Source organism: Engystomops pustulosus, chromosome 1 (genome assembly GCF_040894005.1).
Source record: "Engystomops pustulosus chromosome 1, aEngPut4.maternal, whole genome shotgun sequence".
Classification (NCBI taxonomy): Eukaryota; Metazoa; Chordata; class Amphibia; order Anura; family Leptodactylidae; genus Engystomops; species Engystomops pustulosus.
Window position 1 is genome coordinate 169903980 of NC_092411.1, and position 15858 is coordinate 169919837.

Sequence of the window (15858 nt, forward strand, 5' to 3'; positions counted from 1 at the left end):
AAAGCGAGGGAGAGACGGGCAAAGCGAGGGAGAGACGGGCAAAGCGAGGGAGAGACGGGCAAAGCGAGGGAGAGACGGGCAAAGCGAGGGAGAGACGGGCAAAGCGAGGGAGAGACGGGCAAAGCGAGGGAGAGACGGGCAAAGCGAGGGAGAGACGGGCAAAGCGAGGGAGAGACGGGCAAAGCGAGGGAGAGACGGGCAAAGCGAGGGAGAGACGGGCAAAGCGAGGGAGAGACGGGCAAAGCGAGGGAGAGACGGGCAAAGCGAGGGAGAGACGGGCAAAGCGAGGGAGAGACGGGCAAAGCGAGGGAGAGACGGGCAAAGCGAGGGAGAGACGGGCAAAGCGAGGGAGAGACGGGCAAAGCGAGGGAGAGACGGGCAAAGCGAGGGAGAGACGGGCAAAGCGAGGGAGAGACGGGCAAAGCGAGGGAGAGACGGGCAAAGCGAGGGAGAGACGGGCAAAGCGAGGGAGAGACGGGCAAAGCGAGGGAGAGACGGGCAAAGCGAGGGAGAGACGGGCAAAGCGAGGGAGAGACGGGCAAAGCGAGGGAGAGACGGGCAAAGCGAGGGAGAGACGGGCAAAGCGAGGGAGAGACGGGCAAAGCGAGGGAGAGACGGGCAAAGCGAGGGAGAGACGGGCAAAGCGAGGGAGAGACGGGCAAAGCGAGGGAGAGACGGGCAAAGCGAGGGAGAGACGGGCAAAGCGAGGGAGAGACGGGCAAAGCGAGGGAGAGACGGGCAAAGCGAGGGAGAGACGGGCAAAGCGAGGGAGAGACGGGCAAAGCGAGGGAGAGACGGGCAAAGCGAGGGAGAGACGGGCAAAGCGAGGGAGAGACGGGCAAAGCGAGGGAGAGACGGGCAAAGCGAGGGAGAGACGGGCAAAGCGAGGGAGAGACGGGCAAAGCGAGGGAGAGACGGGCAAAGCGAGGGAGAGACGGGCAAAGCGAGGGAGAGACGGGCAAAGCGAGGGAGAGACGGGCAAAGCGAGGGAGAGACGGGCAAAGCGAGGGAGAGACGGGCAAAGCGAGGGAGAGACGGGCAAAGCGAGGGAGAGACGGGCAAAGCGAGGGAGAGACGGGCAAAGCGAGGGAGAGACGGGCAAAGCGAGGGAGAGACGGGCAAAGCGAGGGAGAGACGGGCAAAGCGAGGGAGAGACGGGCAAAGCGAGGGAGAGACGGGCAAAGCGAGGGAGAGACGGGCAAAGCGAGGGAGAGACGGGCAAAGCGAGGGAGAGACGGGCAAAGCGAGGGAGAGACGGGCAAGGGCAAAGCGAGGGAGAGACGGGCAAGGGCAAAGCGAGGGAGAGACGGGCAAGGGCAAAGCGAGGGAGAGACGGGCAAGGGCAAAGCGAGGGAGAGACGAGCAAGGGCAAAGCGAGGGAGAGACGAGCAAGGGCAAAGCGAGGGAGAGACGAGCAAGGGCAAAGCGAGGGAGAGACGAGCAAGGGCAAAGCGAGGGAGAGACGGGCAAGGGCAAAGCGAGGGAGAGACGGGCAAGGGCAAAGCGAGGGAGAGACGGGCAAGGGCAAAGCGAGGGAGAGACGGGCAAGGGCAAAGCGAGGGAGAGACGGGCAAGGGCAAAGCGAGGGAGAGACGGGCAAGGGCAAAGCGAGGGAGAGACGGGCAAGGGCAAAGCGAGGGAGAGACGGGCAAGGGCAAAGCGAGGGAGAGACGGGCAAGGGCAAAGCGAGGGAGAGACGGGCAAGGGCAAAGCGAGGGAGAGACGGGCAAGGGCAAAGCGAGGGAGAGACGGGCAAGGGCAAAGCGAGGGAGAGACGGGCAAGGGCAAAGCGAGGGAGAGACGGGCAAGGGCAAAGCGAGGGAGAGACGGGCAAGGGCAAAGCGAGGGAGAGACGGGCAAGGGCAAAGCGAGGGAGAGACGGGCAAGGGCAAAGCGAGGGAGAGACGGGCAAGGGCAAAGCGAGGGAGAGACGGGCAAGGGCAAAGCGAGGGAGAGACCGGCAGAGAGAGTGAGAAACAGGCAAGGGAAGTGAGACAGAGAAACTTGCAGGGAGAGTCATGGAGAGACAGACAGGGAGAGATAGATACATGGATAAACATAAAATATTATTTTGTTAAAATATTCTATTTTGTTATAGTTAAGAACAGTTATTTACTCTACCGGACAATGACACATGTAACATCATAGACTATGTTTTTAGCAAAAATTCTCACACTGCGCTTTCCAAAATACACTTATTACCACCATATACAGGAGACATTGTCTGCTGCTAATGTGGCAGTTAAAAGCTGAGCCGTGATTGGTTGACATTTTGCCACAGGTCATTAATATGAGCTCTGAGCTTTGATTGGTTACTATAGGCAATGAGACAAGACAACTTATGTGTGAGGTAAGAACGATAGGGATAAATAGATAGAGGGAGATTTGTCAGAAATGTCTGAGATAAAACTATTAACCCCATAGCGCAATAAGACGTACCCTTACGTCTTACTGCGCATGGGGGAGTATGAAGAGGGCTCACAGGCTGAGCCCTCTTCATACTCACCGGGCGTTTGCTTCATAATGAAGCAAACGCCCGTCGCTAACACCCGCGATCGGTGCTTGCACCGATCGCGGGTGTTAACCCTTTGATTGCCGCCGGCAAAGCTGCCGGCGGCATTAAAGAGCCGGCGGCGCGTGGGCGCCGCCATCTTGGCTCCGATCGTCACTCCCCGTGACGTCACCGGGGAGCGGCGATCCGTTGCCATGACAGCCTGGGATCACACAAAGATCCCAGGCTGTCATGATCGGGGCTTTCTATTATAATGTGCGATCTGCACATTATAATAGATGGTATGCAAAATCCCCATATACTGCCATACTGTAGTATGGCAGTATATGGTAGGATCAATCAGACAACCTAGGGTTAAAGTACCCTAGGGAGTCTGTAAAATAGTAAAAAAAAAAAAATAAAAAAAAGTAAAAAAAAAAAAATTATATTAAAAAAACATAAAAATTCAAATCACCCCCCTTTGCCTAGAACTGATATAAATATAAAAAAACAGTAAAAATCATAAACACATTAGGTATCGCCGTGTCCGAAAATGCCCGATCTATCAAAATATAATAACCGTTTTTCACTGCGTTAAACCCCGTAGCGGAAAATAGCGCCCGAAGTCGCAAATGGCATTTTTTTGCCATTTTGAAAAATAGAAAAAATTCTATAAAAAGTGATCAAAATGTCGAACAGTCCTAAAAATAGAAGCATTGAAAACGTCATCAGAAGTCGCAAAAAATGACACCACCCACAGCTCCATACACCAAAGTATGAAAAAGTTATTAGCGCAAGAACACTGCAAAATGAAGAATTTTTTTTCTGTACAGGAGGTTTTAATTTTTGTAAATGTATGAAAACATTATAAAACCTATACAAATTTGGTATCCCCGTGATCGTATTGACCCAATGAATGAAATAGACATGTCATTTGGGGTGCACAGTGAAAGCTGTAAAAACCAAGCCCACAAGAAATGGCGCAAATGTGTTTTTTCATCATTTTCACTGCATTTAGAATTTTTTTCCCGCTTCCCAGTGCACGGCATGGAATATTTAATACCATCACTACGAAGTGCAATTTGTTACGCAGAAAATAAGCCATCACACAGCTCTGTACATGGAAAAATAAAAAAGTTATAGATTTTTGAAGGTGGGGAGTGAAAAATAAAAACGCAAAAACGAAAAAGGGCCTGGTCCTTAAGGGGTTAAAGTCTCCCATGGAAACCAATCAGAGATCTGCTGTAATTTTATAAACAGCTGTGGAACAATGAAACTTGAGCTGAGATCTGTTCTGATAAATCTCCCCTTAGACAAATTGACAGTCAGAAACAATCGGAGACTGAGACAGTTGGAAAAGGAGACAGTCCGAGACAGAAATGGTCAGAGGCAGTAATTCAGAGAGAGAGAGAGAGAGAGAGAGAGAGAGAGAGAGAGAGAGAATTAGAGAGAGACACAAAGAGAAAGTCTGAGAAAAAGATGGATACATAAAATATTTTTTGTTAACCCGTTATATTTTGTTATAGCTAAGAGCAGTTATTTAATATCCCAGGCAATGCCGGGAGCTACAGGTAGTGAGATAAAATTAGGTTTATTTGTGATCTTGGTATTACCTGGATGTAAAAGAAAATTGCGGGATACATTATTTTAAAAAAATAGATAAATCTATGTTCAATATTGTAACTTTGTTTCCTCCATTACCTCTCGACCTAAACGCTGTTGCAATTTGCTGAGTTCATACTCTTTCTTCAATAGTGACAAAGATTTGTATAGCCGCTTGGGAATCTGTAAAAATGTTGAAAAAAAAAATGTTTAATTTATCTACACACAATATAAACACAAGCGTTTCTAAACACAATGTAAACGTGTTGTGTAACTGCACCATGAGGGACTGCATTACTAGCTTTTATACTACTAAACTATTCAAGTAGAGTTTGAAATATCCTTTTGAGGATGTTGGCAACATGTAGTGTTTGTATTGCATTTATAAACGCAATACAAACACCATATCGGACCAATTGCCGAACCCCCGAACCCCCCCAGGCATTTGCAATGCATTTAATAATGCAATAAAACCACCACATGTGGGCTTTCCCTTCACAATTCCTCGTTGTGTAACCCCTTACCAATTAAGCTGGGTTTTTAACTTCCTGGCGAAGACTTATTTTTCAAATCTAACATGTCATGTTTATTTGTACAATTACTTTTGAGCTCCTAAAACTTGGAGTGTTTGTAAAGAAATGTGTACAATTCCTACATTTTCTATCAGATATTTTTGTTGAACCCTTCAAATTAAACGTTACAATCTGCACTTGAATCCTGTTGTAGAGGTTTCATTTCAAATCCAATGTGGTGGCATGCAGAGCCCAACTCGCGAAAATTGTGTCACTGTCCAAATATTTCTGGCCCTAACTGTATATATTTCCATTGCAACACATGCAATCAGTTAGTAGGACCCAGTGTTTTGCATTGTTTACTTACAAAACACTGGGTGCTCATTATCGATCACATTCATTTTTGTTTAAACAAAAATACGACCCAGCCGAGTCCCTCAGGCTGCAGTCACACGTTGCAGTTACAACTGCATCACAATCAGCTTTGAGGTGGTTTTAGGTGCAGTTTTGTCAATTTAAAGAGGACCTTTCGCTAATTCACTTACATGGAGATTATCGTTCCATTCTGTAGGGGCTACTACACAGATTCACAGGCACTTTGAATTTCCTTTCTAGCCCTTGCGGTTGCAGAGTCATTAGTCACGAGATCTGACCATTAAAATCTGTGTTTGGTCAGAGAGGAGGAGCTGGGTCTAGGGGCGTTTGTTATGCTAATCTTCTCTCATACTGTCAGTGGTGAGATGTAATTTCTCTATCTGCATCTAAAGGCTATGTTCACACACATTCTAATATTCTGTTGACATTGCATTTACACAATTTTTACAAAAATGCAACGTTACACGCATTGGTAAACGCACATCCAATGTAAACGTAAGTGCAAACGCTGTGCAAACGCAAGTGCAAACAAGACATCAACTCATATACCACACAAGCGTAAACATGATGCTAACCAGACATAAATGCAAATGACATGTAAATGTAAGTGTGAATGTGCCCTAAACGCAAGCGGCATTTACATAAGCAAAAACACAAGTCACACTCGACATAAAGGCGAATGCAGCGTAAGCGGAAACATGAAGCAAATGGCGCGTAAGCATAAACATGGCACAACTGTTGCTTAAGTGTTAATGTACCGCAAACGCCGCGTAAGTGTAACCATGACTCAAACGCCGCGTAAGCGTAACCGTGACTCAAGTGCCGCGTAAGCGTGACAAACGCCGAGTAATAACAACTGCCGCAAACCCTGCATACTTGCAACCGGCGCAAGCGCTGCGTAATCGTTACCAGCGCAAACGCCGCGCAATCGTTACTGGCGCAAACGCCGTGTAATCATTACTGCCGCAAACACTGCATAAATGCAACCGCAAGCAAAACTGCCGAGACATGGTAAACATAATGTGGGTCATTTACTGAGGGCCTGAATCGCGTTTTCCCGACGTGTTACCCGAATATTTCCAATTAGCTCCGATTTTCCAGAATTGCCCCGGGATTTTGCACGCAGCGGAAATCGGGGGACGAAGCCGTAAAAATACCCGACAGATTCAGAAAAAACGCCACATTTAAAAAAAAAAAAAAAAAGTGTTGCTCGACATGCGCTTACCTTTACCCAGGGTAGGACGGTGAACTCCGATGCAATCTGATGGTCTTCAGCGCAGCAACGACACCTGGTGGACGTCGGAGGAACTGACTAAGTGAATCCTGGCCGGACCCGAATCCTCTGCAGAGAACGTGCCGCAGGATAGCGAATGGACCGGGTAAGTAAATGTGCCCCACAGTCAACAGTATAGTAGCGGAATGTGTGTGAACACAACCATTAGATGAACATAGAAAAAACTCACAGCTCAATATTCATAATAACTACTCTGACTTTGCCTGCCACTGATTGGACAGTATGAGAGAAAATTAGCATAACACACGCCCCCAGCCGCAGCTCCTCCTCTCTGACCAAACACAGATTACAATGGTCAGAATGATATCTCCGCAACCGTGGTGGCTACAAGGAAAATTCCAAGTGCGCCTGAATCTGTGTAGCAGTCCCTACAGGATGTTATGATAATCTTCACATGTGTGAGGTGGTGAAAGGTCCTCTTTAACAGGTGAAAGACATGAACTTAACGGGTGAATGACATTTGTGGAACAGGTTTCCCCTTCAACATAAAATTCAGTAATTAGGTCTTTCACCTGGTAAATTGAATTTTAAACTACCTAAAACCACCTCAAAGCTGATTGCGATGCAGTTGTAATTGCAACAGGTGACTGCCCCCTCACCAATTAATATGGATTGCTTTTTAAAATGCAATCCAGATGGAACATGTGAATGCAACCTAATTTAGTTCTAAGCGGTTTTAAATGAGCATGAAGTGCTCTGTGGTGTTTCCAGAGCCACTCAGTGCTGTACTTTCACAGGCTGTTACAATGAGCACAGCAGTTCTCCCATGCCCCATTACACATGCAAAGGCGGTAGAGAGCAGGAGGTTGGGCGTTCTGGTCATTATAAAAGCCTGTGAATATGCAGCAACGAGGGGCTCTGGGAACACCCCCAGAGATCTTCAGGCTTATTAGTATAATTCAGAAGGAAGGAGGCTGTGGACAACAAAAATAAGAAGAGTGCCACAGTCACTTTGCCTTGATCTATGAGTAAGTGTCCTTGGTTTATCATGCTTGATTTTCATGGTAGAATTCCTTTTACATGATGTAAATGAATGGTGTTACCATTGTGTTTTGTAAATACAAATGTTAACACACTGAATAGGCAAAGCTCCTCTCCTCAGGTGTTCTATTACATTTCAAAATGCAATGTTGTCACCACATGTGACACAGCCTAAATGTTTCACAGGGGTAAAACAAAATTGAAGTGCAATTTAGAATGAATATATATATATATATATATATATATATATATATATATATATATATATATATATATATATATATATATATATATATTTTGGTGTATTAGTGCAATCAGATCCGGCCTGATCCACAGCACGTTTGGAGACCAAAAAAGGCTCTGCTTCTATGCTTTCATTAGGAGTTTTGCATATCTCCATACCCCAGGGCCCTATGGTATGCTAGATCACCTCCATAACCTCCATATGGTATTAAAGTGCCATTTACAGTGACTGAGTTGAAGTGGAAATGTTTTGAGGGTGCTTTGGATTCATTTTGAAAAGCATCCAAGAAACCCATGTGCTTTTATATGTAAGCAGGGATTAGGCTGCTTGGAAAGAATTTTCATTATTGCTTCAAGTGTAAGCAGAAGTGTTAAGATTGAAACACAGATGTTTACACTTCAGCAATAAAGAAATGCTTTCAAATCAGATACAATCATGGAAATGTGTTTTTGGCTGTGATTTTAAAAACATGTGAAACCCCAATATATAAACACACCCTAAAGTGCAGCTGCTTTTCCTCAAAACCGCCCAACAATGCGCCTACAATGTTTGAAACTTAACATAAACGTCAACCGTTTCAATGTGGTTTTAGGAAAAGTTTCTTAACTCGTCCTCACTCCATGAAGTACTATTACGACATTAAGGCTACATTTACACTCCCCCATAGACGGCAGTAGGCGCATGGTGCCCAATGGGTGCGGCACCGTACCGCTCCGGACCCCGTAGAAAGGATAGGACATGTCCAATGTTCCTCTGGAATACCGTGCTGTGCGCCATATATTCCTATGGAGAGGGGCAGGGGTGAGCAGCCCTCACCACCCACTCCTCTCTCCCCGGCACTGCCATGTGCCCGCCGTGCTATGGTACGACGGGCTACGGCAGTGTGAATGTTGATCGACTGATAGTAAAAAAAATGGAAAAATCAATGTACTACCATAAGGTAATGCTGTGTCAATAACGACTCATACAATAAAACAAAATTATTGAACCCACACAAACAATGTAAAAAAAAAAAATTCACAAAAAAAATTTTTTTCCCTACTCCCACTACCACAAAAAAGATGATACATTTTCATCAATCGTGCATGGCCACCCTAAAATAATATCAATGAAAAAGCCTTTTTTTAATTTTAATAACTTCTTTTTATTTAAATAAGTTTTCAAAACATTGTACACTTACATACATCAGCATAAGCATTTGACAGGAAATACTTTGATAAGTCCATAGACATCCATCCCAGTCACAACTTTCCCAATCAAATATAATAAAATCTTGCAATAAAATCAATGCATTCCAATTCATTTACCAATTTAACCTTATGTGTCGGTATGCAACTGTTGAACATAACATATACTTTTGTATATACCTTACCCCAAGCCGGAAGGAAAGAGGAGAAGAAGAAAAAAAAAGAAAAAAGGAACCACCCATCTTTATACGTTGTTTTTCTCATCTAGTGGAATAAGGTACCCAAATCTTTTCTCAGGTGTTAATTTTCCTTCAGCGCATATATTGTATTTTTTCATATTTTTCAATCTTCTTGCATAATGCCTCCCATTGCTGTATTGTTGGGGCTTTTATCAACTTCCAATTCTTTGCAATAGTAACTTTTGGCAAAACAGAAAATCTACAGATTGCTTCAATTTGACGTTTCCCCAGACCTGGGCACAGGTCGCAACTGACCATATTAAGGATTAGCACCCTAACCAACCCCTCCATTATTATTCCTAGCCGTTGTTGCATCTTCTGATGAACCCCTTCCCAAAATGGGATAATCTTTGGACAGCACCAAACCATATGGTAGAATCCTGCCTCTGATATCCCATATCGCCAACAGACTGCTTGTTCTTGCATAACCATTCTCACTATTTTCCGAGGAGAATAGTATATTCTATGGAGATAATTGAAATACATCATCCTGTGATTCATACTTATTGTAGTGTGTGTGATATTTTGACACGTTATTCCAGTGTTCAATAGTAATATCTACCATGTCTAATTCCCAGTGCCCCTGAGCCTTAACCCCTTAATGACCGCCGCATCGGCTTTTTACGGCGGTCATTAAGGGTACTTTTTTGCTGCGTACTCCTTTCTACGGCGGCACGTCAGAAGAAGTTTTCGGGACACCGGGTCTCGCTGGTGCCGGTGTCGGGCTGTGATATCACAGCCCAGACCCGGCACTAACACCCGGGATCGGAAAAACTCCGATCCCGGGTGTTTAACCCCTTACACGCCGCGGTCAAGCATGACCGCGGCGTGCAAGTGTGTCCCCCGTGGATCGGACCCCCCCCCCGGTGAGCTTACTGGGGGATCCGATCCCTCCTGCCTCAGCCCCGGGTTCCGACGAGTGACCCGGGGCTGTCGGCTCCTCTCTGTAAAAAAAGAGATCCTGTAAAAAAAGTAAAAAAAAAATCTTTTTATAATATAATTAAATAAATAAAAGTCCCATAATCTCCCCAGTAACACATAAAATGCAAATAAAGTAAATAAAACACAAAAACACGTACATATTTGGTGTCACCGCGTCCGTATTAATCTGTACAATAAATCTAAATCAATATTGAACCCGCTCGGTGAACTACTTAAAAAAAACACTCGAAAAACTTCCCATAATTGCAATTTTCCATCATATACCATCACAAAAAATGTTCTAAAAAGTGATCAAAAAAAGTTACGTTCCCTAATATGATATGACTGAAAAGAACTGTTTTCGCAAAAAATAAGCCCTCAACCAGATCTGACAACAGAAAAATACAGAAGTTATGGCCCTAAAAAGTTGTAAATAGTAAAAACAATGCGATTTTCTCCAATATTGGTTTTGCTCAGGAAAAGTGAGCAAAAATAAGAAAAACTATATAAATAAGATATCACCGCAGTCGTAGTGAACCAGAGAATAAAGATAAAATATTATTTTTACATTACAGTGAGCGGGGGAAAAAAATCATCCAAAATAAAAATTGATGATTTTGTTTGTGTCCCCCTTGAAATAGTTAATAAAATCTCATGAATAAGCTTTAGACTCACAAAATAAATTATCTATACATTGTATCTCATCCCATAAAAAAATAAGCCCTCATATGTTCGCATTACCAAAAATTTATAGGTCGTACAATGTGACAATACAAATCTGCTGTGAATGGCGCCTCCATTCATTCTATGCCCGGCCGTGCGCCCGTACAGCAGTTTACCACCACATATGGGGTATCAGTAAACTCGGGAGGAATTGGGCATCAAGCGCTGCAGTGCGTTTCATCATTTAATTTATTCTGAAAATGTCAGTTTTGGCCTAAATGAATGTATTTTCCAAAAAAATTCTATAGTTTCTAAATCGCAGGTCCATATTTTTTAACCCATGTGACCCAATAGACTTAATAGAAGTTGTTTTACATATGTTGAGGGTTGTAGTTTCTATAATGGGGTAATTTATGGGGTTTTACTATTATTTAGGCCTCTCAAAGTCACTTGAAAGCTGAGTTGTCCCTCAAAATGTGAGTTTTGGCAATTTTCATGAAAATAAGAAAAATCGCACCTAAAGTTCTGCACCTCATAACATCCTAGAGAAATGACCAGAACCATAAAATATCATCCCAACGTAAAGCAGATATTCTGTAAATGTTAATTATCAAACTTTTTGGGTAGTTTTACATCTTGTCTGGAAACCAGAACATTTCAAACTTGGAAAATGAAGAATTTTTACAAACTTTTGCCAAATTTTCACTTTTTTTCAGAATGAAACGCAAAACGTATCACTTAAATTTTATAACTAACATGAAGTACAATGTGTCACGAGAAAACATTCTCAAAATCACCCGGATGTGTTAAAGCGTTCCGAAGTTATAACCAATTATCGTGAGACAGGGCAGATTTGAAAAATCGAGTCTGGTCATTGAGCTGAAAACTAGTGTCGGTGATAAGGGGTTAAACCTACTATACTGCGTATTTTCTGTGTTTAATATATAATAAATTATAGATATGGTGAAGCTACCCCTCCAATCCTTCCATAACCTATCAAAGTGTCTTTATATATCAGAAAAAAGGTTTTTATTGTGCTCCCTCTATATGCTTTCATAATTTGAATATAGTGAAAATAATATTTATCTCCCACCCCATGTGCCTTTTTAACTCGAAAAAGGGTATTGGTTTGCCCTCTTTAAACAATTGTGAAACCCTATTGATCCCCAAGCATCTCCAACAATTCCCACCACATTTTCCAAAATGTGTATGTATGTGTATTGAACCATAGTGGAGTACATTCAATTGCCCCATCAATCTTCCCTATCTTCGTAAGTGTTCTCCATAGCTCCGTAAACATATTGCACGCTGGCATTTTTCTCCACTGTCCTATTCCTAATTGTCCTAACTCCAAAACTTCCATCCAGCAATCGCAACCTTTCACTTGCTTAACAATGTTGTTCATCACCTCTGAATCTATCCACTTACTCAAAAAGCATCTTTGCAGCCAAGAGGTATTGTTTAAAATTGGGGATTGACAGACCCCCTTCTCTATATTTCCTATATAGAAAGTAAAGTTTTATCCTTACGTGCTTCCGTCCCCATATTAGTTCATTAAGCAGCCTCTCAATCAGTTAAAAAAATCTGCACCTTTGCGTTTACAATCACCGAATTCTGCACAGCCACTCTTTGTGACTCAAGGAACATCATAGACTAGATTTTGTATAAAGATTTTCACCCTACCTTTTCCAAAATGCACTTATTAAAGGGGTATGCCCATCTGGGCATTTACATTTAATTTAATTCATTTGCCATATGTAAACATTTCTTCAACTGGATTTTATTTAAAAAAATGTTCCTGTGGCCAAACATGCGCTATTGAGTCTTGCCTGACCACCTGGATTCAGAAATCATTACCATAGGACGGCTGCAGGACTTGCAGTAACTGCTGGACATTTCATATACAAAATCCTTTTGTTTCTTTGTGCAATTACTCCAGAAGAGGTGGCCGTATCCAAGGAAGCCATTTATGAGAAATTATCTTCACACAGGAAATTTTTTTTTAATAACATCCAATAGAAGAAATGTTTAAAAATGGAAAGTGAATTCAATTAAATGTAAATGCCCAGATGGGAATACCCCTTTAACCACAGTATAAGAGAGCCATTGTCTGCTGCTGCTGTGGCAGTTAAAAGCTGATCCATGATTGGTTAACATCTTGCCACATTTCATTAATATGAGCTCTATGCTTTGTTTATATAGGCAATGAGCACAAGACAACTTAAAGAGTAACCGTCATTTCAAAAAACTTTTGATATGTTGTAGGGCAGGTAATTTTAAGCCCTTTTGCAATTGGATTAGTTACCCGAATCTTGCTCCTTCCTCTTGTATTCTGCAGAGTTCCCCTAAATGGCAGTGACTGCTCAGATAGCTGTTACTATGGACATAGTTTGCCCTCTTCATAAAGACGACTACGGGCAGGAGACCCGCCCCCCTCCCTGAACACAGCTGTTACCTCATGGCTCACTGCTGCAGCACTCATGTGTCACTACTCCAGCACTGTCATGTGCAGGAAGAAGCCCAAACTAATGTAATAACCAAGCACCTTCATCCATTCTCTCTCCTCAGCTTTCCCTACACCTGTGTATAACAAATAATCCACACAGACAGAAACTGCAGCCCCCCATCACCTCACACAAGGAAGTGGCAGGAGACACTGCAAGCTGTCCCTCCCCTCATGTGCTGTGCTGGAGTGTTACATAGACAGATAGATAGATAGATAGATAGATAGATAGATAGATAGATAGATAGATAGATAGATAGCTCTGGTGCTTGTGATGAGGTGACAAGAGGCAGGTCCCGCCCTCCATCTTGCTGATTGTAGTTTTTTTTGAGAGCTGGAAACCATAGTTGATATGGGCCAAAAAAGATACTAAATGAGGACCAAGGGGCAAAATACTTTGAGGAATGATTCCCAGGGACACCTGGAGCAGAATTATGTATTTTAGTTTTTTTTTGTTCAGAATGACAGTTACACTTTAAGTGTGAGGTAAAATCGATAGGAATAGAGACAGAGACAGATAGAGTGAGTGAAAGACAGGTAGAGTGAGTGAGTGAGAGAGAGTGAGAGACAGGTAGAGTGAGTGAGTGAGTGAGTGAGAGAGAGTGAGAGACAGGTAGAGTGAGTGAGAGAGAGTGAGAGACAGGTAGAGTGAATGAGAGCAAGAGAGAGACAGGTAGAGTGAGTGAGTGAGACAGACAGACGGGTAGAGTGAGTGAGAGACAGACTGGCTGGGAGAAAGAAATTGACAGGGAGAGATACATACATAGATATATATGAAATTATTATTTTGTTAACAGTTTCAAATTTTGTTATAGTTAAGAACGGTTATTTCCTATACCAGCCAATGCTGAGATCTACAGCTAGTAATATTACTTATTTCACAGATCATTAAAAAAAAAATAATTTCTGTCAATTCTGAAATCTCCTTGAAATTACAGAAAGACAATGTTTGATTTGTAAACCGTGTGAAATCAAAATTAAATACCCAAATGAAATGTCTCAAAATCACAAGTTAAAATGTCCGGAACTGAAATTTGTTAATTCTGCTCTCCCAGGCCTGCCTCTCTCAGATGAGAAAACTGCTCGGCAACAGCACAGCAGCGACAGGAGCTGCAGTGGGGCGTGTCTAAGCCATCCTACTTCCGCTGCTGTGTTGCATAAATCTTTGCTGAACGACTCGCCCACCTACCTACGTACCGACCCAACGAGAGAGGAGCCTGGAGAAGTGGCTGCTGGCACTATTTTCCTTAGAAGAAAGGTCATCTGTCTTCTAAGACTTGAGGTAAGTCAATACCTCCCTCTGTAGATAGTAGGCATAAAATCTGATGCTATCTATCAGAGGAACCAGTTGGAGGTGAGAATTATATGTCCGCGTATATGTTTGTGTGCGTGTATATATATATGTGGATATATGTGTTTGTGTATCTTTACTGTATATGTGCATGTATAGGTTTGTGTGCATATATATGTGCGTGTATATATACTGTTTGAGTGGATGTATATATTATGCCTTTTTTATTTATGTTTCTCAGATGTGTATGTGATGGACTACTTCAATGACCTGGATTATTATTATTATTTTTTATAAAATGGTTAACAAGGGTGTGTCAGAGTCTTTAATAAAATAAATTTAACCCCTTAACGACTTGGCCTTTTTTAGTTTTTTCACTTCCATTTTTCACACCCCACCTTCAAAAATCTATAACTTTTATTTTTCCACATAAAGAGCTCTGTTATGGCTTATTTTCTGCGTAACAAATTGCACTTCGTAGTGACGGTATTTAATGTTCCATGGCGCGTACTGGGAAGCGGGAAAAAAATTCCAAATGCAGTGAAAATGGTGAAAAAACACATTTGCGACATTTTCTTGTGGGCTTGGATTTTACAGCTTTCACTGTGTGCCCCAAATGACAGGTCTACTTTATTCTTTGGGTCGGTACGATCACAGGGATACCACATTTGTACAGGTTTTATAATGTTTTCATACATTTAAAAAAATTAAAACCTCCTGTACAAAAATTTTTTTTTTGATTTTGTCATCTTCTGGCGCTAATAACTTTTTCATACTTTGGTGTACGAAGCTGTGGGTGGTGTCATTTTTTGCGACTTTTGATGGCGTTTTCATTGCTATCATTGTTAGGACTGTGCTACCTTTTGATCACTTTTTATTAATTTTTTTATATTTTCCAAAATGGCAAAAAAATGTCATTTTTGATTTTGGACGCTATTTTCCGTTACGGGGTTAAACGCAGTGAAAAACCGTTATTATATTTTGATAGATCGGACATTTTCGGACGCGGTGATACCTAATGTGTTTATGATTTTTACTGTTTATTAATATTAATATCAGCTCTAGGGAAAGGGGGGTGATTTGAATTTTTAGGTTTTTTTAATATAATTTTTTTTTTTAAACTTTTTTTTACTTTTACTTTAACTATTTTTCAGACTCCCTAGGGTACTTTAACCCTAGGTTGTCTGATCGATCCTACCATATACTGCCATACTGCAATATGGCAGTATATGGGGATTTTACTCCTCATTCATTACAATGTGCTGATAGCACATTGTAATGAATAGGTTAAAACGAGACAGCTTCGGGCCTTCGTGAGGCCCGATGCTGTCATGGCAACGGATCACCGCTCCCCGTGACGTCATCGGGGAGCGAAGATCCGCGCCAAGATGGCGGCGCCCATGCGGCGCCATCTTTTTGAAGCCTCCGGCAGCATTGCCGGAGGTGATCGCGGTGAAAGCACCCGCAATATGCAGCAAAGACTTACCGGCTATGGAGAGGGCTCGGCCCGCGAGCCCTCTCCATGCACCGGGACCCGGCGCGCGCCGTACTAGTA

General features: G+C 42.8%; 1 protein-coding gene across 3 annotated transcripts in view; it reads right to left on the reverse strand.

Moving 5' to 3' along the window:
• Nucleotides 1-15858, reverse strand: part of LONP1 (lon peptidase 1, mitochondrial) — a 562611-nt gene that overhangs the window by 291165 nt on the left and 255588 nt on the right. For all 3 annotated transcript variants that reach the window (XM_072113845.1, XM_072113844.1, XM_072113842.1), the window contains exon 7: nucleotides 4193-4276. In XM_072113845.1, coding sequence (XP_071969946.1) covers nucleotides 4193-4276 — 84 coding nt within the window. The remainder of the gene's footprint in view (nucleotides 1-4192; nucleotides 4277-15858) is intronic.